A 26,654-nucleotide genomic window follows, 5' to 3' on the forward strand; every position below is an offset into this window, starting at 1 on the left:
TTTTTTTTTTTTTTTTGCAGAGCACAGCATGATTTTCAGTCATGAAATTCTTCCACTTCAGCTGGGTGAAGCAAGATTTCATTGGTGATTTCCTTTGTCCATATCCCTTCTTGTGGCAACACTCTCCTGTGTGGTAATTCTAGACTATTTTTTTTCTTTACATCATCTCTCTTTCTTAATTTCTACTTGTTTTATGAATCTTCTCTTTTGGAAATTTAGCCAAAATTTCAAACTGAGATTGATTTCTGCTTTGCATCCAAGAAATTATTATAACATTGATTATTTCCTTTTTATACAGAACCGTATCCATGCTTTTAGGTGTAATAGCTTCTCTTTGCACTCAAGGGATAGTAAAGTAGTTTCTTACTAGTGCCCTCAAATTTCCTCTCTTTAAAAAATTCCAGGGTCCATTAAGATAGCTTAGTGGCTAAAGTCCCTGCCTTGCATGCTCAGGGATCCTATATGGGAGCCAGTTCATGTCCAGGAAGACCCGCTTCCCATCCAGCTCCCTGTTTGTGACCTGGGAAAGCAGCCGAGGATGGCCCAAAGGCTTGGAACCCTGCACCCATGTGGGAGACCAGAATAGGCTTCTGGCTCCTGGCTTCGGATCAGTTCAGTTCCAGCCATTGCAGCCACGTAGGGAGTGAACCAGTGGACAGAGGATCTTGCTGTCTATCTCTCCTCCTCTCTGCATACCTGACTTTCCAATGAAAATCAGTAAATCTTTTTTAAAAATTCGATTTGTCTCTGCACATCAGAATATAGAGCTTTCTGTTCTAATGTGCAGAACAGACTGAACTTCTGCCTGTGAGGCTAGCTAATTTGAGTTCTGGTTGCTCCTTCTCCTATTCAACTCCTAACTAATGTTTTTGAGGAAGCAGTAGAAGATGGCTGGACTACTTGGTCCCTGCACTCACATGAGAGAACCAAAAGTGGTCTTTGGCATCACTCAGTCCTGGTCATTGCAGCTGTTTAGAGAATAAACCATAGGTTTCTTTTTTTCTTCCTTCCTTTCTTCCTTCTTTCCCTCCATCTTCTCTGTCTCCTCTTTCTCTCTCTCTTTCTCTGTGACTCTGCCTTTCAAGAAAATAAATCTTAAAAATACGTAAAAATTTCTCAACTACCTGGTGATCTTTGGTTTTTCATTCTTGCTTAAGAATGTGAATTTAAAAGTTATTGAGAAACTCTTAGCACATGGATGTAACTTGGATCACTTCTTCATTAAAGCATTCTTTGCTATTTTGTGGGAATTAAATCTTCCCTCTGGAATGGTCATATTTCAAAGACAGCACTCTCACTCTCTTGCATAAAAGTTAAAAGTCAAAAGCTTGCTTGTCAATGTGCTGGGGAACTTGTAGGTAAGTGATTGGGAACTCAGCTTCCCATTAGCAAGTATTTCTTTAGTTTCTCTGCTTTTGTTACATCAGTGCTACCAGAGGTGTGCCTGTTAGCACCAGGTTAGACCCTCTTTTTTCCCTTTCCAACGAAGCTTTAAGCCTCTGCTCATCCTGGAAAACAACAACAACAAAAAAATAGCATGGGGAAGGAGACTTATGAATTTCATTTACTTTGTAATCTTACTGAATCATGTTTACCTAAGCATGACACGTATTTTTGCTTTTTATTGTCATTTCTGGAGATATTTTGTAGCATTTGAAGGGATGTACGATTTAAAATTAGTTGTTACTCAACTTTTCTGATGCTACTCTTGGATCTTATGTAATAGGACAATGGGTTCATTGGATAGATAATTAAATAATATCAAGAACAAACAGAACTTTTCGAAAGAATCAGAAAACTGTTTATCTAATAATTAATATAAATTTGAAATGGAACTGTAGGAAAGTCTTAAATTTGAATACAAAAATAATATGGTTTTAGCATGGATCCTAAAAGACTTACTGCTTTTTCCAGGTGTGTCTAAAGAAATTTTGAGTGTTTGCATATTAGAACTAAAACAAAGATACTACTCAAAAAGTTTAACTAGATCCTGCTGCATTTTGTGGTTGACATTAAATCCCAATACACAGGGGAAGCCAGCAGTGTGAAACCAGATCAACCAAAATATGAAGCTGTTGCTGGGAATGCTCTCTGACACTGAGGATCTCATGACGCTAATTACAATGTGGTCTCATTCAATAAAATGCCCCAGGGTTTTGTGATTTCTTTGTTTATGCTGGCACCTGTAGCATCTTTGTTAAATCTACACATATTGTAAAGTAGGTCTCAGATGATCAAAAACGTTATTTCATTCATGTCTTGCTGCATATAACTCAAAATATTAATAAAGTGCTATAAAAAGACATTAACCAAATCCTGTACAGTATACTCCAGTTTGCATCTGTAAACACTTTAAAGACTGATGAGATGAAGTTTCATTTTCAAGGCTGATGTTGGAAAATCTTAAATTGTGTAAAAGTGATTTAACGGCCAAATCAATGCTCACCAAAGCAACCAATTTTTAAAGAGATGAACTATTCTCAAGATTTTAAAAGACGTTTTTGGATTAAGACCATATTACCGAATATTTGAATGTGTTATGCATTCAAATTTTGAAGTAATGAAATTCTTAAGTATTCTTCTATTTGTAAAGAAAAATATGTGAGAATATAATAAGCACTTTCCACTATACTTGAAAAAAATCCTCATTATATCCTGACATATCAGTCCTGCTGTAAATTATTTTAAATGTAAGTCTGTTAGGAGGGCACTATTTATTTTTTCAATTATCTTTTTTTCTATCCAAGAGTAATGCAGCCATTAAAGAATTATAGTCTGTTAGGTTAGTATATCATTTTAAGTACCAACATGGGTTGTGTGAAACTGAAAATAAATATATGACATTAGGATTCTGTCTCAGCTATGGTCATTTATTTGGATTTCTTTCAAAGAATAAAGAAAAAAAGCCATTAGAAAGAATACTATTTTGTACTAAAGGCAGGGTTCACTTAGGAATATATGATTCGATTAGTTGGAATAACAGTGTCTAGATTCACTCTCCCTCTTGAAACAACCAACAAAATGAAGCAAAACCATTCCCATCAAACCAAACTAAACAACAAATTGTATCGCATATTCCTATACATATCTACTTTAAACTCATATTCCTCTGTACGTAGCTACTAAACACCTGCTGTGTGCCAAGGATTGAGATGGAAGCCAAATGGATAATAGTAAGCAAAGCAGAAATTACACACTGCTATGAAATTTAAAATCTACTGCAGGAGATGAAAAGAAAATAATCACTCCTTGGAAACAAATGGACCACAAGTTGCCATTTTGTGTTCTTTTACTGAACACGATAGATATCAGATACTCATAATGTATGTGTAGTGTATTATTATAATCATTTATTTCTCGTAGAAACTTGTGAAGCCACTCATTGTGTCCTAATTAACTTTGCACATCATTAAGTATAATTGCATTTTCCTGTGACATTTTCAATATATCGAATATCATGTATACAGACCAATTTGGCACAAAGCTTTATAGTTTGCATTTTGTTTCAAAATGATAAATTGAACACAAATTGAACACAAATTGAATTTGAATGAACTTTGTTAAAGCTACTGTACTGATTTGAAGTTAAAAGTGTTAATTTGAGAAAGACATTTATTCATTTTCAGAAATTCTCACATCCATTCAAGTAAGTAAATATTCTGTAAATTTCACTCCCTTTTAAATTCTGCATGGGTGAAATTTGAATAAATTTAATATAATTGTAAATTTTTCTATTTTGCTAAGGATTTTTTGCAGTTGAGTATAATTTTGTTTTTCTGATTACAATGTTGAAAAATTCTGCAGAATGAACATCATGTGCAATAAAAATGCAATATAAAGCAACTTTCTTTATAACATATATAAAAATATGCAAACAGAAGGAATTGATATATTTAAGGTGGGTGGTTTCACTGACATCAAATGTAAAATGACATCATCATTATGTTTAAATTATAATTGAAGGAAGTGAGAACAGACTCAGGCTAGAAGAATTGCTATTAAGGGGATAATAGACGTTTGATGCCTGGCTTTTCACAGTAGCACAATGGCTAATCCCTGTGACTCCTGACCTTTTAGTGTCTTGTAAGCAAGAATTGGCATTAATCCACTGCTTATCTGTCACCCACTACATTTGACAGTTGTGGTCTCTGTTTTCAATTATCAGTCATTAGAGAAGGCACTGAGCAATTTCAGAAGAAAACTCGCAAAACCTTTGGCCCATTTTTTGTGAGATAATCACAAATGCTTGCTGTAGATAAACTATCATTTCATGGATTTTAAGATGCAAAGGAAGGTTCTTTGTTAATATTGACTTACTGTAACCTCTGTCACCTTTAGGTGGTTAAAAATGGACTGTTTTATTTTACTGATGGAGCAGAAGAATTCACAAGGCCGTTGAGAAAAATCTGGTGAGATTAGAACGGTTGACCTCTAGCTGCCAGGCAATCTATAAAAGGAATAGATTTTTTTTTTTCACTGAAGATAACACTAGAACTAAATATTTGCTAAAAGCAGACTATCAGATGGATATGCCTTTCTATTTACTTTTTCAAGAAAACAAAATATTTTAAAAACAAATATTTGTATGCAGTAAGATTGGAATTTATTATTTGCCAGTAAGTGTTCACTCAGGATTAACCAATCTTTTTTTTTCTTACATTAAGTGATTTTTTTCATTCATCTTTTTCTGTATTGGTTCAGAACTTATTTTTGTCACTTACTATTAGTTTTATTTATTTATTCATGTATTTTATTTCATTTTATGACACGGTTTCATAGCCTCTGGGATTCCCTCAATCCCTCCCAATACCCTCCCCCCATGTTGAATTCCTCCACATTGTTGCAGTTTTACAGTTCATATCAAGTCATGATTCCTTCAATGCGAGCATGTATCATGCATAGAGTCCAGCATCTTATTGTCCAGATAGTTTCAACAGTTTCACTGGGAGACCATCCCTGGCCTGAAAACAAAGCTGGAAGAATATCATTCCCTCCAATGAAAAGCCACAACATAACCTCAACAACAATTTACAACCTTATGGAGTTATTTGACATAGTATTGAGTGACCAATATGTTAGAAAATGCAGGTTCTTAATCACATCCTGTGACTACTACATTGACATTTCAATTTTAGTTTATACATAACCGGCTGCTATACACCTTAAAATGGTTATAGGGTACTATTTAGCTGTCTCATGTCTATTTTCATTTTTATATTTAGCAGCTTATAGTATTGAAGCATGATTTAACTGAACTTGGCGAATTTTAGGATAGTCTAAACAGGATTGTAACTCTAACAGGACATATATTAACAATTGAGGCACAGAACAGTTTTAGGAGGGGTGTGCAGAGAAATCTTCAATACCTTAGTGAGGAGTAACTAATCTTTGTGTCCTAGCTAGACTTACTATTAATTTTTAACCTAAAACAAGTGAATATTTGTTTTAACTACTCATTGATTTCCTTCCTTCCTTCCTCTTTCTTTTCTCTTTCCTTTCTTTCTTTCTTTCTTTCCTTTCTTTTCTTTTCTTTCTTCTTGTATAAATTGCTCCTACTAAAACAACACCAGGAGCGGGCTGCTTCCTATGATGCTGGCATCGAACATGAGTGCTCATTTAATTCCCAAATTTCAATCCAGCTTCTTGCTCATATACTATGAAGGCAGTCCAAAAAAACGCCTAAGTGCTTGGACTGCTTCCCTCCATGTGGGAGATCACAATGGTGTTCTTTGTTGGGCTATGCCAGACCCAGCCATTGTGGCCATTTGAAGAATGAACCAGAGGATGGAAAATCTTTCTCTTTCTCTCTGCTCTCTAAATGTGCTCTTCAAACAAGTAAACAATAAAATACACAGTCTTCTAGTGCAGCAGGTTGGAATGTGCATCAGGACAACCCTTTCTATTTTTTTATGCAACTTCCTGCTGCTGTGTTGGGTAGATGATGCTTCCAGGTGCTTGGGTCTCTTCCTCTGCATGGAAGACCCGGATGGAGTTTCTGGCTTTGGACTGGTCCTGTCATCTCCTGACTCCTCCAGTCCTTAGGAAAAAAACCAAGTGGAAAATCCCCAACTCCCTTCAAAGAAATAAATAAAACCTGAAATAGAAAGTTGTTATGAGTAATTTCTACTTTATATTCGTCAACATGCATTTAAAATAACCAATATTTGTAATCTTTTGAAAAGAACTATGCCAGAATCAGTAAATTTTATTGGACTACTGTTTTTGGGCAAGATGTGAAAACTTAAAATATATTATTCTTTGTGGCACACTTTGTGTTTATGAAATATTCAAATAAGATATTAAGTAAGTGCATTTATTCTGTCTCGCAACCATTATAGAAATGTAGCCTGAAGTAGGCCTATACTATCTTGCACTGAGCTTCTGTGTCTTATATAGCCTTACTTATTGGTCCTAAGCAAATATCATATATATTAGGTTTGGAACAAAGTAAATGCAGCAAAGTTATTATTTTTGGAAAAATCAAGATGTGTCTATCGGGAATGTGAGGAAGAAAATGATATTACCCAATAGCTAGGAGGTGGCCTGGTGCTGTTAGCTATTTCTTCGAATTACTGGAAACGATACACATACTCACAGAACTCAAAGAACATTGACTTTGGACAAGACTTCTGTATGACAGTGTAGGATAGCGGGTAGCTGGAGACAAAAGCAAAACTGCCCCACACTTGTATCTGAGCGCAGGTGTTAAACAAGATCATTGTTGAAATCTCGAAAATGCCTAAGCATCCTTTTCTGGGATTACTGATTGTTGCTTCTTTAATCACAGATTTATCCAACTTTCCTTACTCCTAACTTCTACAAAAATTGATGAGAACAATAATAAAATTTCTTTGCTTCCTCAGAGCACCCAGTAGAGCAAAACTCTGCCTCATGGAAAATTCTGGTAATTCATCTCATTTAATCTCAAATGAAGTTCATCTGACGCCTTTTCTGGGATGCCCTATGTCATCCACCCATAACATATATTGATAACAATCAATAAACTGAAGTTTGTTCTGTCAAAAATGTGTCTCCCAGAGTGTTGTAGTTTCCAAGACACTGACAAAAGGTAGAGGGAGAAACAAATTATACAGTGGATGAAAACATGGTGAAATGAGCCAGATTATTGAGAACAAGGTTGAAGTAAAAACATGGACCTTGGAATGGCAGGGGACAATTTCTGTCCTGACAACGAGGTAGTACTCATCACCACATGCAACTCTAGAGCAAAGAACACGAAATCAGGAGTTGTAAAACGAGATGTGGTTCCTAGGCATCTTGACCGATAACTGTGCCATTCAGACTCTGCCTATGGGTTCAAATAACAAAGAAGAAAACACAATTTGAAAAATTTAATTTTACTAATTCAATAACTTTTAACATGTTATCACTCTTACTTATTTTCAGCTTAATTACTGGACATACATATGTTTATATAAATGATTAGTGTGGGCAAATGTTACCACTATTGCATTCTTTATAACCCTGAAGGCTGAGCATTGAGTTCATTCAATCTAAGGAAGGTAGGAAGACACTGAGGCAGCCTTCATTGCAATATCAGAGCATCCTTTATTCAAGAATTATTTCTTGCTGTTTTTGTTGTGGCCCAGCCCTGGCTGTTGTGGCTAACTGTGAAGTGGATCAGCAGATGGAAAATTTCTCCCTCTTCAATTCTAATTCTGCCTTCCAATTAAATAAAGAAAAAAAAAGGCTTTGTTTAAAAACTAATTAATTCTTCATCATTCTAAACCATTCACTTTTTAAAGCAATATAAATTACAAATATTGGATCTCAGAATTTCCTAAATTTTGAGGTTATATGCATGACATTTTGGAAATCAATATGCTTCATTCTTTTATTAGAGTATTTAAATTATTTAGCAATTTGCTTTCCTTTGAAAATTTCCATGTTAATAAAATTGCATTAATGCAGCACTTCTGGGTAACAGTTCTACAGCAGTAGAGGATATGAAAGTCAGCTGTCATTGTTTTTAGAAACAGAACATTCAGAGGGACAATTTTCTTTCCTTCAGGTCACACATTGCTGTGATGTTAAGAGACTCTTAGGACTTCTGGAATCTAGAGTTTACCACACTCCCTGGAATGGTTATCCATTCATAGAAAACATGTACAGATTCATTCACTGACCAATAAATAGGTCTTTATAGGACCAAGTTTATGTTTCTCACTGGGCCAGTCCGTGAAAGATGTCTTGTGAAATGTTACATCATGGTAGTCACAAGATACCTTTGCTTCTTTTTAATTTTTTTGACTTTCAAAAGAAAAGTAACAATATTGTGAGTAATCTTCCAATGATTTTTGTGTGTGTGTGCTCAGCAACAATGATCTGTGTTCTTTCAACAGCTGGCTGTGCTCCTGGGACAATGCTATCTGCTCATTTGCAGCTTCTGATTTTATTTGTGTCTTCCAAGTTATAGCTCTTGCGTGAGAGATTAAGACTTATTGCCCACAAATGCATCTCCTTAAAACTGCAGATTAATCACCGAATAGATAAAACTGTAATCCTGTGCTAATTCATTCCATTCTTCAGCTATTTGCAGACATGAGAATATTCAGCTCAGGGCATTTTTATCCAATTTCTCTTAGTGGCAAAGTCATTTAGAAAAGTATGTATTTGGGGAAAAATAGAGTTCAATCAATCATGAACTTCTGTTAAGTTACATCTATCTCAACAATAAAAGACTTCAGTGTGTGTCTTAAACAAAAGTTTAATATTTTCAGAAGTATGCAGTTCAGGGCATGTAAGATATAGTTTGGTGCTTATAAAAAGGCAATCCTGTTTCTTCTCACTGTCAGCCTATTAATCATGGATTGTGAATCTTTTAATTAATATTTTACCTCATGTATGCCTTGATGGTTTTACTTTTACTTTTTTCCCCCTAAAAATTCATTTATTTTTACTAGAAAAACAGATCTACAAAGAAGAGCTACAGAGAAAGATCCTCTCTCCACTGGTTTACTCCCCAAGTGGTCGCAATGGCTAGAGCTGAGCCGATCCATAGCCAGGAGTCAGGAATTTCTTCTGGGTCTCCCACATGGGTCCCAAGGCTTTGGGCTAACCTCCATTGCCCTTGCAGACCACCAGAAGGGAGCTAGATGAAAAGTGGATCAGTTAGGACAGGAACCGGCACCCCTGGGGGACCCTGACATACGCCAGGCGAGGACTTCAGCCTCTAGGCTGCCCCACAGGGCCCAACGTATCCACTTTTCAGATCAAAATATAATAGCAAATCATTGATTCTGAGAGTCAGTAGAGTTAAAATTTCTGACGCTCCATTTGGATTGACAGTTTCACTTATATTTTCACATATACGAAAGTATTTCAACAATACAAAAAGCTGCGAAGTATGAAGAAAGTATGTTCAGCATCAAGCTGTAATCACTGTGTAGTAGAATTTATGCTTTATAAAGCCTTTGATGTTTATTTTTATGAGTTTATATATGTGCATGTTTGTTGGCAACTGTCACCTTAAATAGACAAATCTGTATTAATGGGCTTATTTATATGAATAATTTCATAGAGTAGTAAATAGCATGGTCTACATAATTCCATCCATGAGAACACAGAAACTGAACTGATGCAAATTTTGATCATTCATTCTTATGGGGATAGTCCAAGACTTGCAATTTTCAAAACATGTTTATTTCATAAATGCAATTGGAAGACTATGTGTCACACTGACGTTTGACTGTCCGTTGTATTGTTCTTGTGATATATCCCAGCAGACAGGAATGTTTGAAGAGGTTATTGTGTTGTCTTTGTAACTATAATGATTATTGATTGGTTAATTGAATGACTTAAGGCATGTTTTTAATCTAGTTTGCTTCTAAACATTCTTTCCCATACGTGAGAACTGATGTCTCCGGCCAGGGTGAAGGAATGCTCTGCTAATGTAAGGTGGGAACCCATGATCTCAGTGTTAACACTGTGACTCCTTTCTCCTTTGACAAATCTGGGACTGACTTAAATGAACCAAGAGCTTTGTTTCATTTTATTTGTTGCTTTTCTCCAATAATTCAGTGACTACTTTTAGTTATCCATTAGGAATATAATAACAGAATGTATAGAGTTTTGCTTATTTTCACCTTCTGAAAATTTAGAGACCTGATTTTTTTTTTTTACTAAAACTGTTAGTAAAGAAGATTCAGAAAGCAAGATGGTTGGTAGAAAAAGCACATATATACGGTTGATATAGTGTATGTGTATGTACTAAGTGGCCCAAATATTTAATAGAGTGAAAATCTGGAAAGTCAGCGTTAGCACATACACTTCTGATTTCTTTTACCTTGATTACTTTTACATTGTTTATCACTGAAATGGGTTATAACTCATGGTGATATATGTGAAAAAAGAATTTTTATTAGTTGTCAAAACTGCCATAAAATGAAGAATAATTTTGTAATAAATATTCACATTGAAGGAATATGAAATGACTCTCTATATTCTTTTTCAACCTGTTTTTGGAGTTTGGGTTTTGGGGGTGAGTCTGGTGAAGATTAGGTAACTCAGCTGATGAATTAAAATAACTTCAAATTTAAAAATTACAGTTACTTTAAAAAATCACTTAGAAATGTATGATGTTGCACTCAGACATGTGATATTAGTTTTAGTTACGAATGCAATCACTTGTTTGTTCACTGAAATCACTTTAATTTGAAATGAAGTAAATATTCAATAAATGCTTGAATTATTACAACATGCTTCTGAGAGAAATATTGGAGGAGGTGGGTCCTAGAGCATTATCCAGAAAACATAGTTTCTATTATTTTATAGCGACATCCTAGAGAGGAGAATTCTTTACAGCCAATGGTATTGAAAAGGATCAAGTGTTTCAATAAATAATTATGTAAGAAAAAGCTATATTTAGCAAAACAAACTCAGGATTTTGTTGATAAGACATTGAGAATTAAAATATGGAGACCGTTTGATCAAATATTTCGTCTTCTATTTATAACAAGCTTTGCCTCTTTGACCATAAAACTCACATACAAACATAGAGCTGAGAAATTAAATATGTGCCTCAAAATTATCTATTTAATTATCATATCTTTAGCAGGATGATTTGGACTGGCAGGAGAGGACAAGATTTTGATCCATTGTTGCTATTTTTCTCTCAAACAAAGTTTCTTAGAAAACTTCTCTGGATTAGCAGTTGTATTACTAGAGATGTTAATTACAGATTGGTGATTAAATCTATTCTTTTGCCTATTCCCCAATCTTGTATAATTTTAAGAGACATTGCTTAAATAGGTTAACCATGAACTACTATCTAAATTTAGGGAGTAGGACATCATTATGTAGGTGGTATGAATATTAAACAAGGATTTATAATGAGCTTTAAGAGAGAGGCATCTGTTACGGCCTAACTGTCATCACCCAATTTCTTTTTTTTAAATGGGGATATTAATATTTGCCACCTCCTTAGCATGACTCTTTTGAGGTATCTGAGATTACCTTGTTGAATATTTGTGGGTATCATTAGGAGTGCAAGGCTGTATAAATGCAAGTCTTATTCCATTACTCACTCCAACATGTCCCATGGAATTTATTGTTGCAATTATGTTTCAAAGCAATGGGATACAGGAATTTGAATCACTAGACAAATCTGCAATGTCATTTTTTTTTTCTGTGTGGTGTGTTTAATAGAAAATTTTATTAAACCCTTTGAAAATCTGTCCCCTTTAGGGTTTAAGTTAAATAGTCTGGATTAGAAAACTGAAATTTTATAATAATGGCTGAAATTCTAGCTTTCCACTTTATTACACTAACATCTCACAGGGGATTCCAGAACAGTAGATGGCTTTACATAACATGAATTTAATACTCATCTGCATTATGCAGGTGTACACTTCAGATTGAATCCTGAAAAACTTATGTCTTTGGTATTTTATTTCCCATACCATATTTTATTATTTACTTATATTTCAAATACAAATTTATCATTAATAAAAAATTACATGATGTATTTTATCAGATAGAATTATGAATATTTTTCCAGAATGGAGGAAATATCAGTATATTTGAATGTCTTGTCAGTGCTTATATCATTAAATGTGGAACTCCTCAAGCAAGGCTTGGGCAATGTCACCTAGGCAAACACATGCATATTCTCCTGGTGAAACCATACATATTCAGAAAGTGGGACAGATACTTTAAATCATGTAACATGGCTTGCAAATAACTTTTTTAATTTTCGTTTTCTCTTACATGAGCTTGAAGTGGAATTTTAATTTTTTCATAAGATTTTGGATATTGGGCTTATAAATATAATATTTTAGAACTGTAATAATGAAATAAGACAAAGTGATAGACGATAAGCAGAAGTCATATGTCCCGGCATGTAAAGATCATAGCTTGGTAAAATGCCAAAAGCCTGGAATCTTGTCCTTTAGTATACATTTTTTGTACTCCTACAGTTTCCAGTTTGATGTAAAGACAACGATGGAAGTAGGTTGCTATGTAATGTCATATTCTTTTTTTTTTTTTTTTAAGATTTTATTATTATTGGAAAGCCGGATATACAGAGGAGAAGTGACAGAGAGGAAAATCTTCCATCCGATGATTCACTCCCAATGTGAGCCGCAACGGGCCGGTGCGCGCCAATCCGATGCCGGGAACCAGGAACCTCTTCCAGGTCTCCCACGCGGGTGCAGTGTCCCAGTGCTTTGGGCCGTCCTCGACTGCTTTCCCAGGCCACAAGCAGGGAGCTGGATGGGAAGTGGAGCTGCCGGGATTAGAACCGGCGCCCATATGGGATCCCGGGGCATTCAAGGCGAGGACTTTAGCCGCTAGGCCACGCCGCCGGGCCCGTAATGTCATATTCTAATATTAGTAAAATTATTTAGTTGTTAGAATAATGTTTAATATAAACATGCTATTTAAATTGTTTTAAAGACTGGACATTTCAATGAGTTATTAAGAGGGTTCTTAAGACACCTGTTCTCACAGGGGAAGTCTGGGTTGGTAATGTGTACCGAGGGATAGCACCAAAATGGCTTACGTAGCAGGTTCCCTTGTCATCCTTGTGGCAGACACAAATAGATCCCTTGGCTGTTAGTTTTGTTCTAGCCCAGCTATTGTGGACATCTGGGGAATGAACTAGCAGTTATGAAATTGTCACCTCTTTCTGTGTTTTCATAAGCCTTTGAAATGTCATTTACTTCACTCAAGTTTGGTTTCACAATGTAGGAAAACCAGCAATTTCAATTTCGCTCTATGAAACTAAAGATGAGGCCAGTTTTGACACTCATTTGCGGGTATCATTAGGAGTTATTTGGTGTCCAATGAGCAGTGGTATTCTGTCTCTCACTTCTCCTTTCCTATGTTTCAGAGTTACATAAAAGAGAGATGAAGAATTCACAGCAGTCCCCAAAGAAATTTAGACAAAGAAGAGGTTTAAATTATGAAACAAAATCACATGCTAAAATTGGGGAAAACATCCTAATTTAAGGGAAAATATGCCAATGATTTCTCTGGAAACAGACCTCTCTTAGCACTAAGATAACAACGGTTTAATAAACAAGCTTTCATTAATCACATGAGGTCGTGTTAGTGTAGTCAGACAGCCTAAGAGCACTGCTCCTGCTGAACTAGACCCTTGGTGGAGCAAAAACGCTCCCGAATGTGGTTTACGTTTTTCTGTGGTCTCCTAAGCAACCTCCTATTATTCGTGAGATAATAAGTCAGCGGATATTTTGGAGCATGGGTTTGCTTGTCATGAGGTCCTGTCAGACACAGCACACATTTGGCTCTGGAGCACAACGGCTCCTCTTGGTTGGCCATGATCCTGTTCTTTTCCTTAATTTGAACTCTTCCTGTAACCTAGGATGCCAGCCTTCATAAATTTAGAGCAGTGTTGACATAATTTAATTAATCTTTTATTTTCTATTCTAATAATTTTTTTTGAATCCTGTGAACCCATTTTGCCATGTGCCCACTTTAAGCATTTTATACCAATATATTAGTAATGGAATAGCCATCACAAAAATGAAAGGAAAACATTGCTATGAACTCTGATTGCAATTCTTTGTATACAGTGTCTCATGGAGCATGTTTTGTTTTGAAATAATAAGCTGTATTACATTCGATAACTCAGATTGAGAAATCTATGAATGCTGAGATAACTCAGATTTTGAGAAATTTACCAATGCTGAGATACTTCGTTTCATGAAATAACATTAAATTTCTATAAATAAGACATTTGTATAAGCAGTGCATTAAGAGAATTTTGGATATCTACTCGATATAAACACCAGAAAATATGGCAGTGAATAAAAAGAGATGATAAATTCATATGCATGGTATTTATTGTCCTGATTTGTATGTTTATTTACTTTTATTTGAATGGCAACTGTTGCAGAGAAAGACATAGAGATAAGTCTTCCATTCATAGATTCACTTCACAATGGCTGTAATGTCCGAAGATGAGCCGATTTGAAGGCAGGAGTCAGGAGCTTCCTTCTGGGTCTCCCATACAGGTGCTGGGTCCCAAGGATGTGGTCGTCCTCTGCTGCTTTCCCAGGTCAAAAGCAGGGAGCTGCATCTTAAGTGGAGCAGCCGGGACACGAACTGAGGCCCACAGGGGATGATATGCTGCGGGCTGAGGATGAGCAGGCTACTCCCCAGGCCTAAAATTTTAAACCTTTCATGATATTTCCAAAAGAGAACATTTCAGACTTACTTAGTAGGAAGTCAGCCAGAAGAGAGAAATATGTTTTCTCAATTTTAAGTATGAATAGAAACAAATCTTTGGGGGACGCATGCTGCTCGAGGGACACGAACATATGAAAATGCCTTTTCTTCCCTTAAAAAAAAAATCAGAATATTTCATTTGTGCAAGAGAAAAAATTTTCCTACAAAATTTTAAAAATGATGTCTTATAAAAAATAATTTGCCCTATTTACTTGGCCTCTGAAATTCCATAAACACAGTTCTTGTATTCTAAATACACAGTTCTGAAAATTTTAAATTTTGCTTTATATTTTTTCTTCCATTGTTGTGCTAAATCCCACTGCTAACTTTACCTGGAATGGAGAAAGTTTCTATAAGACAGTCCTTCTTCCTATATGAAACTTCTGTGCTCTGCTACATGATATATACTAGTAACTACTTTACAACCCTTCACTACTTAGAATATTTTTGGATAGCCTCGCCATTTAGGAGCCAGGAATTTGAATAAAACCACAGAGGTTATGTTGCTTTTGAACTACAGGCAGTTGGTTTGTGGAATTTCCTTTAACTGGAAATACATATGAGTTTGTGGTTTCAGTGTTTTCCCAGTTTTATACTATCCTGCTTGTTTGTTTTCATTTTTCAAGCTGTAAAACTTATCTTTAATTTCCATATTTTATAAGGGCTAACTTTTTCCCTTCCTTTCTCTCTTATTTTTCAGTTGAAAGAGACAAGGATTTTTCTCACCAGAGAAGGCATTACAAAGAATTTCGATTTGATCTTACTCAAATTCCTCATGGAGAAGCAGTGACCGCTGCTGAATTTCGGATATACAAGGATCGAAGCAATAATCGATTTGAAAATGAAACAATTAAGATTAGCATATATCAGATCATCAAGGAATACACAAATAGGTATCAGTTTTATAGGAAACTTACTATTCTGGCAGATAGAAGTAAATTTTGGAACAGATATTGTCACCTATGTGATCTATATTTTCTTTGGATGTAATGAAATTTAGAGTCAGAGAGACTCGTTGAAGAATTGATCTCAAAGTCCCTCCTACATTTCAAGCTTTTCCCTTTTTCTGACACTATCCTGTGCACCAAGCCTAAGCTTCCACATAGTGCTTTCTACTCTGTTTCTCCTTTTGTAAATTTTCTGTCACCCTGGAAGTTTTCTGTTGCATTCTTCCCATTAGTAATTTATATCGAAGATCATTTAATCCACCTGGTGTTCTGGTAGTTAGAAAATTGCTTTACTTTTCCATGGCACAAGTAAAAACTGTACAAATGTTGTTATATGCGTGTTTAAGACTGCTTGCAACAGTTTCTCACAACCTGATTGTGTTCAATCTTTGAGATGCTCAATTTAGAATGGTACAAAGATTGACAGTTTGAAAATATGAGTGCATGGTAACCTTATTTGATAACTATTACAAATGCTCCATCAAAGATGAGTGAAAAGGGAGCGCTCATGCTAATTTCTGACCTTTAACTCAGTGTTGAAATTATTTGGTTAACATGTTTTGTAGCACATTAGTCACATCAGTTGGGCAGCTCATACACACACACATACACACACACACAAACAGTAGGGGCCTGTGAAATGTTTCTGAAAAATTAAATTAAAGTTCGGGAATTTCTGTGCGAAATAATTTGAAATTCATGTGTGCAAAGGATCCTAAAGATTCATGGAAAAAATTCATATTGTGAAAAATATCCATTGATTTTCAATATTTTGCATCAAAACAATTTTTAGCTTCTCTTTCCAAGAATTTTTTATTTACTCATGCATATGTGTTGAATTGAAATTTGTCTTTCAATAACTTCCATTCATCAGATACAGACCACTTTTGTTGAAATACTGTGTTCTTCTCTGCTAAGACAAATTGTTTTATTTTGTATTTATTTCATTTCAAAGGCAAAACAGAGGAGAGAAGGATGGAGAGATAGAAGAGAAAGAGAGAGCAAGCAAGAGCGAGGAGAGAGAACTTTCCCGTCTTCTGGTTCACTTCCCAAGTGTCTTCAACAGCTTGGGTTTGGCCAGGCCAAAGCCAGGAGCCCAGAGGTCAATCTACTTGACACTGTGGCTGTCAGGGACCAAAGTATCTAACTGACAATACCTGCCTCACGAGTGTGAGTTAGCAGAGCAGGGATTCAAAGTGAGGCACTTCAATACAGGATGCGGCTATTCCATGTGGAAATAATCCCTGTGTCATATACCTATCCCAGGACAAGTAGCTGAAACAGCCATTCTGCCTTCTCTGAGGTCCTCTTCTCATATATTTTTAATTTTTTAATTTTTATTTTTCATGAAACAGTTCCTTAGGCTCAAGAGGTTTCTCCACCTCCTCCCCACTGTTCTCCCTCACATTAAGGAATTCTAAGAAAGAGCTAAGTATCTTCTGTGGCCATACGCCATCTTACACGTTCTCCAAGACATTCCCCATACATAGATAACATTATCATTTTAGAATGACTTTTTTTTAAAGAATTATTTTCCATGCTAGCTTTTGTAGCTATAGTTATTACCTCTCTCTCCTCCCCTTCTTCCTTCCCTATTCTCTCTTCCCATTCCAACTATTTTCCTACCTATAACAAAGTGCAATCTGTCAGCAACAGTCACAAGTCCAACATTCTGTGATTTAAAAGTATCATGGATTTATATGTCCAGGAATGGTAGAAATTTTGGATAATATTGTCAAGGTGGGTCTTTTTTAAAAAGTTTTATTTATTTTTATTGGAAAGTCAGATATACAGAGAAGAGGAGTGACAGAGAGGAAGATCTTCCATTTGTTGTTTCAGTCACCAAGTGGCCGCAAAGGTCAGAGCTAAGCTGATCTGAAGTCAGGATCCAGGAGCCAGGATCCCCCTCAGGGTTCAGGGTCCCAAAGCTTTGGGCTGTCCTCAACTGCTTTCCCAGGCCACAAGTGGAGAGTTGGATGGGAAGCAGGGCTGCTGGGACATGAACTGGTGCGGTTATGGGATCCTGGTGCATGCAAGGCAAGGACGTAAGCCGTTGGGCCACTGCACTGGGTCCCAGGCTGTTTTTAACAGTTTCATTGGGAGACCTCCTTTTATTTTAGAGTAGGAATGTCCACTAAAATGTGCCTTCTCTGTATGTTAGTCTCCATTCTATAGTTCATCTGTGAGAACATATGTATATACATTTTTAGCTATTCATCTATTTATCTTGTATTTTGCATGAAGGTTGCCTTGTATCAGAGAGAACATATGATATTTGTCCTTTTGGGATTGGCTTCTTTCACTGAGCATAATGGTCTCTAGTTGGGACCATTTTTGTTGCCAATTTTACAACTGAATTTCTTTTAGTGGCTGGGTAGTACTCCATGGAGTATTTGTACAGTTTCTTTTTGCATGCCTCTTTTGATGGGCATCTGGATTGTGTCCATTTCTTCAGTAGTGCAGATTGTGCTGCTATAAAAATAGGGTAGCAAGTCACTTTTTAATATGCAGATTTCATTTCCTTTTGATATATTCCCAGGTGTGGGATATCTGGATCATATGGCAGTCTCCATACTGACTTTCATAGTGACTCTACTAGTCTGCATTTCCACCGACAGGGAAGTGGACTGTCTTTCTCCGCACACTCACACCAGCAGGTGATGTTAGTAGATTTCTGAATGTAGACCAAACTCACTGGAGTTAGGTAGAACCTCAATGTGGTTTTCATTTATAGTTCCCTGATAGAACCTGAGCTTATTATGATAAGTTTATTAGCCATTTGAATTTGCTATTTTGTAAAAATGGATGCTCATTTCCTTCACCCATTTTTTCCACAGGGTTGTTTGTTTTGCTCTCCGAGTTTCTGAAGCTCTTTGTAAATCCTGTATGTTAGTCCCCTACAGGTTGTGTAGTGTGCAGAGATTTTCCGCCACTCTGCTGGCTGCTTCTTCATTTGTTGATTGTTTCCTTTGCTGTACAGAGGGCGAAAATATCTACTAATTTTATGCTATCTAGTTTACCTCTGCAGTATTTGTGTTTTTGAAAAGTATGTAATAACACTGGGAAATGCTCAGATTATAATACTAATTTATCCAAAGCAGAAACTATAATTTTATTTATTGTTATACTAATTTAAAATACATTCACATATAAAAGAAGCTGAAGGAAAACATCAAAATGTTCATCAAATGCCTAAGTTTATGCCACACATATTTTCACAAGCCAAATAGTATTTCCAACTCTTCTCAGGTGGAGGAAGCAAAAATCAAAGCAAAACCTGAGGATTTTAAAAAACTGTTCTATTTTTTTTTTCTTAAGGTACAGCAGTAATTTTCCACAGAAAACAAAGATAAGCTATTTTTTTCTTTTCCTTCCTTTATGAAAACATTCCCTGCTGATTCAAATATTTGGCTTTAATTTTCTGAAGAAGAGAACGAGGTTAAAAATAGTGAATTTCATTCATATAACACAAGATTATGGTCAAATGAAATTTCAATTCAGAAAAGTAAATTTGATTTTTGGTATTGATTGTGCTTTCATATGCTCTGTTTTCTAAAGAACCAAAATGAAAGTAGGAAAACCTGGTACCTCTAGTTGTTTCATGGTGAGGCTCACCTCTCAAAATCCTGTGATGTAACTAATGGATTTATCTACTTAGTATCTTCAGGTAATGTCAGAAGCCACTTATAAGCCAGAGCACATTTTGTTCCCTGATGCAGTGAATTTTACAATGCATATCCACTTTACACATACAAAATTCACTTTCCCAAAAAGGTATTACCTAGGAGGGTCTTAGAGAAAATCTTTGTACTGATTTTGAAGTCCATTTCATGGCTGTATTTTATATTCAACACATCATATTATCTGTTAACTATCTAGAAGATGAATTTTTTGAGATGGTCATGTAATCAAATTAAAGAAATGGCAGAGCCATTATGTCATCTCTCTACCCATTTGTTTATGTTAGCAGAAGTTACAACTCTTAAAATTATATATTTGATTTTTACCATCTCCCACCTCCCCCACTCACATTTGAATGTGTGACATTTTAACAAGTGTTCTGATGTTTATCCAAATCTTTATTTTTCTTGGTAAAAACTTAACACACTTTGCATCATTTCACTTATTTAATCTTTTCATATAAACCTGACAGCCCTAAATTCTATAGTAGAAAGCATCACTCTTCAGTCACACCTCATATATCTAGCATTATTGGGAAATGAGGTTTCCACATGATTGAATTTTCCAGATAATTCAACTGAGTTTGGCATGCTTTTGTTGAGCGCCTACCATGTGGCAGGCACAGAGGACATAAGACCGAATAAATAAGACCTCAAAAGCTCATAGCCTGGGGGCCAGGGGCTGTGGTGGGCCTGCCGCACACAGACTTTAATAACTGTAATACAATGTGCTAAGCCCTATGATGTAAGTATGCACTAAGTGTTGTGGAAATACAAATGAAGGGAAAATTAATTCTTCATGTGGAAGGGGGACGGGCCTTAGGGAAAGGTTCTGAGTTGAGCCTTTCAAGATGAGTAGGAACTTTCTACAGGCGAAAAGAAAGGAGCACAGAAGGGGGGGGAGGGAAGTGAACTAGAGAGAGAGAGAGAGCAGAGTGAATGGGGAGAGAGTGAGTGAGATAGAGAGATCTTAAAACAGATGTTCCTATGTCGTTAAGTATTTAGCTAAGAAGAATTAAACAATACTGTGCAAATTAAATAATCAAGACCAGTATTTGTACTAGCAAGAAGAGCAAGTAGCATTATGACCACTCATTAGGAGTCTAGTTTTCTGCTAAATACTCCACTTGAATTAAATTTTACATAGGTATACACACATATTTATATATTGCTCGCAGAAAATGTGCTATGTATAATTCAAGCCTTCCCTAATGCTCTGTTAGGATTATAAATTTCTGCCCATTGTAAAAACATTTTAAGCTAGCCTGCTGAATGTCATTAGCCACCTTCACTCCTGTCATCATCCCAGTTCACAGGTGGCTTCATATTTACATCATGGCCCTCCCTGTGCTTCTCTATGATTTGTGATTCTCCTGTGTGCCTACTTCAGAATGCACATGTGCAGTTTCCACTCAGGAAGATTTCCTGGGCTCCTGAGAGCAATGTACCAAAGCAAGATGCTTGGATGGCAGATGATGCTTCCCCCAAAGTATTTAAGACAGTGGGAAACCGTGCTTTGTCTTCCTTCAGCGAGTAGGAATCACGTTCACAGCCTCTAGGTGCAAGTTCGATGATTTTTTTCCCGTGGAAGACATTTGTCAACTGCTGGAGAGCATTTTCAGTTGTCACACTTGGTTGCTGGTGACGGACCTTCTGGTGCATAGATGTGCTAGGCTGGTTATATGGATAAGGATGCCGCTGAATTTTCCAAAGTGGATGGAACAGCTTTTTCATCCTGCGAAGAAGCTGAATGAAAAAATTCAAAGTATTAAGTTTGACAAAGCCATGCATTTTCAAGATTTGAGTTATCTAACTGAACATGACAATAGCTGATACTCCTAAATGTGAATTAAGGTATGCCCTAAGATTCATAAGAAACGGCTCTTAGGAACTTGTACTGACTGCATTGTTTAGAAGAGGCATGAAAAATGGTTGAGTTCCGGACGGTGGTCCACTTGTTGCTGTTGAATGAATAATCCTTCTATTTATATAGCTGATAGCACTTGTTCAGATTTCTCTGCAGGAGAAAAACATGAGATGGCGTAAGGCTAGGAAATGTGTTGAATCTTTAAAATATTTTGGCAATCAAAGAATTCTACTGAGGAAAAAGTGATTTTTTTTAATGAGAATTCAACTTGATTTTCTATATTTGCCATGCTTTCATTCAGTGTTCATCTAATATGATTACTATTTAAAAATTCTCATCGTTGCCTCTTAAATGCAATTCAGAATCAAATAGCATGAAAATTATGCTCAGAAATATTTACAAATTTTACACTCTCTGAGAAAAATAATTGCTAGTTAAAAACATGAATTTGTAATAAAATCTACATTTGGATTTTCAAGATAAAGCTGCTTATTGACAAACTCTAGAGAACACTGTTCAGTACTAAACCTGCAAATTGAGGTCTTATGTGTTGTGATACTGTGATGTATGCTTGTTCCTTGTATAGGTATTATTACAATATGTCTGAATGTGATAAGCTAAGCAAAGATAAAGGAATCTGCAGGCAGGTAAAATAATTATGATAATAACATCATTAGGAAAAGTGGAAATGTCATTGGAATAGCATGATAATTTTTCTCTGTGTGGCTTCCAGAATATTTTTGTAGTAAGGTTTAGCCTGTCCTGATTAAGGAGGTGACCATACTCTTGGCTAACCATCTGTTTAATTTACCTTTAAATATGTGGAATATATATATATATATATATATATATATTTGAAAAAAAAAAATATATATATATATTTGAAATCATACCACCACAGAACTGCTTCTCTTATATTATATCTATTGATTACACAAATAATTGTTTCTGTTAAATTTTTCAAAATTCATAATTATTTCAGTGAGGTTTTTTAACCGATTGATTTGTTTTTATTGGAATGTAAGATTTACAGAGAGGAAGATACAGATAGAATGATTTTCCATCTGATGGTATACTCCCTAAATGGCTGCAATGGCTGGAGTTGAATTGATCCTAAATCAGAAGACAGGAGCTTCTCCCTGGTCTCCCGCGTGGGTGCAGGGTTCCAGGGCATTGGGCCATCAGTTGCTGCTCTCTCAGTCTGCAAGCAGGGAGCTGAAAGGGAAATGTGGCAGCAGGGATATTAACCGATACCCATATAGGATTCCAGCACATGTAAAAGCGAGGACTTCTAGCCACTAGGCTACTGTGCCTGGCCTGCTCTCAGTGAAATTAATGGTTGAGGTATGTTTGAATTTTAGATCAGTAAGTGACCCCAAAATACAGAAAATGGATGCATTTTTTTTGTATCCAAAACTGATTACAGTAACAATTACAAATGTCTGAACTTCTTTTGCTCTAAAATAAATTCATCTATCAATGCTTTGTGGAAATCCACGAAAAAAAAAAGTGAATAAGGTAGCCTGTAAGTTGATTTGGGGAGAATAATAGCAGCAGAGAAGGTCAAGTTCATATTCAGGTAGTACAAAGTGCTAGCTTTCTAGTGCTTGTTTAAAGTGTTCCCATATAATCAATCAAACACAAGGTGACTTTTCCTTGGGTAATTCCTACAGAGAATGCTTTTATAAGGATTAATTAAGAGATTTGGTCATAAATAATTGTGGAACTAAGCAGTAAATGCAAAGTTGTTGCTTAGTTCTGAGTCTGAACTTTAAAAAAATCACAGGTTGTACAGTTGCACTGAAAATCGATGTGAGTTTTAGGAAACAAGGAGAAAACAGCAACTGAGAAAGAAGAAGATACAAAGATAATTGCTTAATATGTACATAAATACATGGATATATAAAGAAGAACAATTACTGTATTACAGTTCTCATATATGCCATTGGTCGTATGGATTTAGCCAGTATTCAATGCAGACAAGTTGGGACTTACTTCCAAACTTCCAACTTTCGTCATGCAAGTGACTTCCTTTCCTTGGAGGTGCTCACTTTCCTTGTCCTGGATTCAAAGGATGAAAATACACATTGTAAGCATTAGAATGAAAAAGAAATAATGGAAGAGAAGAAAGGGCAGGGAATGAGGGCAGGAGGGAGTAGGATGGGAATTGTGGCTGATCTCCTAAATCTGTATCACAAAGCACATGACATTTGTCCAGTTTGTATAAATAAATTAATTTAAAAGAAAATATCCAGTTTAAAAAAAAAACAGAGTGGGATATAAAGGTGGTACTGTCCAGCTACGTCTCACACCTGAATTGCTCAAAGAGTTGGTGGGACAGCTTCCTTCCAAGCACAAATCAGGCCACTGCTTTACTTCTATCTCCCAAATACTGTCTAAATTTCTTTTATAAATCAGCCCTAATCCAGAAAGGGATAAGGCCAGCTTACCACAATTGCTGTAGATTAAAGTCATACAAGGACTAAATAAATGTTCATTGAAAAAGTGAGTGGATGAGTGAATGAAGAAATGGATGAATTTGGAGACTGACTCAGGGAAATTTGACTCCATTACTATCCATGCTGTTTCAGGTTAGGGGTTCAGTTAAATCTTTAGTGCCCCAATCCAAAAGCCAAAGATTTTTTTGGGATAAGAAAATGGATTAAAATATGGTTTGGGAATAAAAAGGGCTCTTATTTTATGAGAGAAAGTTTTTTGGAAATGGATATGGAAACCTGACTGAGTGTCCATAGGAAATTGTATTATTTCCCTTTAAATATTCTTGGGGATAATTTAACAATTATCAATTATCACCAAGAAATAAAATAATTTAATACATAGCAATTTAAGATAAATCAGTTTAATAATTGGCTTTTCTAAGTAGTGCATATCCCTCAAAAAGACTGGTAAAAATATGAATTGTGAAAAAAATTATGAATGCATTTTTAACATATTTTTGCACCAAAGTAAACTGTTCCTTTAATTTTATATTCACACAGCTTTTAGAAGTTTTGGACATGTTGAGAGGCAAAGACATATCAGATCATGCACTTTTTTGTTTTATAATGAGATTATCCTACTTCCTTAGTAGAATATTAAGTTTAGAGAGTTAATATTTCAAAAATTAAATACTTTAGTGTGCTGTATTATCAGGATGTTTGCATTGCTTATAGACTTGATTATAAGGGGAACATATTATTATAGTATAATCATTTCAAAAGTATATCCTTCTTAAGTAAAAGAACAACCAAAGTAGAGGAAGAAACTGAATACATTTTAAATTACATTATAAACAGGACTCATCCATACAAGAGCATTTGAAAAAATTCATGGAAATTTTAAATATGGTTCAAAATTCTTTGAAATCCTCCCACATAATTTTTTAAGCTTCATTTATTTCAAAGGCAGAATGACAGCAAGGAGAGAACAAGAGACAGTTTTTCCAGCTGCTTCCTACTATCCAGATCTCCTTAACAGCCAGGGCTGGGCTACACCATGCCATGAATTAGGAATAGCTTTCAGATTTTGCACAAGCAGCAGGCACCAAGTACAAGAGCCATAACATGCTGCCTTCCAGGTGGATTAACAGGAAGTTCAATAAGCAGCAGAGGCAGAATGTTGTCCCAAACTTCTGATACAGGATGCAAGCATCCCAGGCTGTGGTTTAACTTGCCACAGTGCTTCCTCCTATGCATTTTTCATAATACACATTTTTTTCATCAAAATTGGGAATAGCCTCATCTAATCATGTTCCTTCATCTCCCCCAGAATATAGAGATGACAATTTTGTTCAAACTTACCACATGAACTCTATGCATTAAAATTTGACTCGTGTTATAGTATTAAAACGTACATGATCTTCAGGACTACGTATATTGCTTGAAATACTTCAAAAACATCATTTAAAAATTTGTGTGTTATTCTGTCACTGGACATAGTGGTTTTTAAAATCTTTATCTATTTTTATTGGAAAGTCATCTTTGCAGAGAGAAGGAGATGCAGAGAGAAAGATCTTGCATCAGCTAGTTAACTTCTTGCGTAGCCACAAAGGCTGAAGCTGAACTGATCTGAAGCCAGGAGCCAGGAGCTTCCTGTGGGTCCCCCACATGGATGCAGGGTGTTAAGGTTTGGGACCATCCTTGACTGCTTTCCCAGTCCACAAACAAGGAGCTGGATGGGAGGTATAGCTGGTGCCTATTTGGGATCCTGGTGCATGCAAGACACGGATTTCAGGCATGGGGCTATTGTGTTGGGTCCACAAATAATATGTTTTTTAAAGCACAGATACTTACAGGTGGTTTTTGTTGTTGCTGATCATTTTTAAGCATTTATTTAGATAAACAATTCTTATATCCATAATGCATTCTCTGACTCTGGCTATGCAAGTGACCTTTAAAGGAATCACTTTAAAGGATGGTGAAACTGGATTTTTGACACAGCATTCCAGGAAAAATTATAAAATCTTCATTGTGTCTTCTTTTTCTCTAACTATCTAACATTTCTGCTTCTCCCTTTATCTTTTTCTTTAATTTTTGAAAGTCGTGTATTTATTTGGGTGAGAAAAAGAGTGAGAGGGAGAAGTGGGCAAGCATTTTCATCTTTTGCTTCATTCCCCAGTGGCCTGCAGCCCAGAACAGCCCGGGCTGACGAGATTGGAACAGAGAGCCAAGACCTTAATCCGAGCTTTGAGCCATTACTCCCATCAAACTGCCTTCCTTCCTTATCCCCTTCCTTCTTTTCTATTATATCTACCCATCACCCATCTATCATCTATTATTTATCATGTTTTTACCTGTCATTTATCCAACATTACATTTGTTCTTCACAAAAACTTTTAAGGTAAGGATTGTCATGACATTTTTAATACACAGAGTAAGATCTAATCATTTTAATGTTATTGTTCAATATTGATAATCCTTCACTCTTTTTTGTTATCATGGTCTGAGATCAGCAGCCTCAAAATTTCCGTTTTGCCAATTTGTATTTTTCATTACTTATAATGAAGCTGGTGCACGAAACGACTGAATTTGCGCTCCCGCTGCTTAGACTTCAGTGAAATTTTCCTCTTTTGGTATTTTAAGACTTGTATATATAGAACGATTCCCTTTCTTAGTGAAACAAAAGCAAACAAGTATATAAAATGTTAGTTTTTCAAATGTGACTGGGCATGTTTAAACTTGTAGTCATGACTCATTTCAGATCTGCTAATGTAATTCCCGACACAGTAGCCTAGTGGCAAAAGTCCTCGCCTTGCAAGCATCAGGATCCCATATGGGTGCTGGTTCTAATCCCGGCAGTCCTGGTTCCTATCCAGCTCTCTGTCAGTGCTCTGGGAAAGCAGTCAAGAATGGCCCAAAGTCTTGGGACCCTGCACCCAAAGTGGGTGACTCAGAGGAGGTGCCTGGCTCCTGGCTTTGTATCGACTCAGCTCCAACCATTGTGGCCACT

At 36.0% G+C, this 26,654-nt stretch overlaps 1 protein-coding gene across 1 annotated transcript in view; it reads left to right on the plus strand.

The window, feature by feature from the left end:
- Positions 1-26,654, plus strand: part of BMP5 (bone morphogenetic protein 5) — a 114,984-nt gene that overhangs the window by 41,923 nt on the left and 46,407 nt on the right. Inside the window, exon 2 of the mRNA XM_004580486.2 lies at positions 15,413-15,605. Coding sequence (XP_004580543.1) covers positions 15,413-15,605 — 193 coding nt within the window. The remainder of the gene's footprint in view (positions 1-15,412; positions 15,606-26,654) is intronic.

The sequence above is a fragment of the Ochotona princeps genome, chromosome 1 (assembly GCF_030435755.1).
Source record: "Ochotona princeps isolate mOchPri1 chromosome 1, mOchPri1.hap1, whole genome shotgun sequence".
NCBI classification, from domain to species: domain Eukaryota; kingdom Metazoa; phylum Chordata; class Mammalia; order Lagomorpha; family Ochotonidae; genus Ochotona; species Ochotona princeps.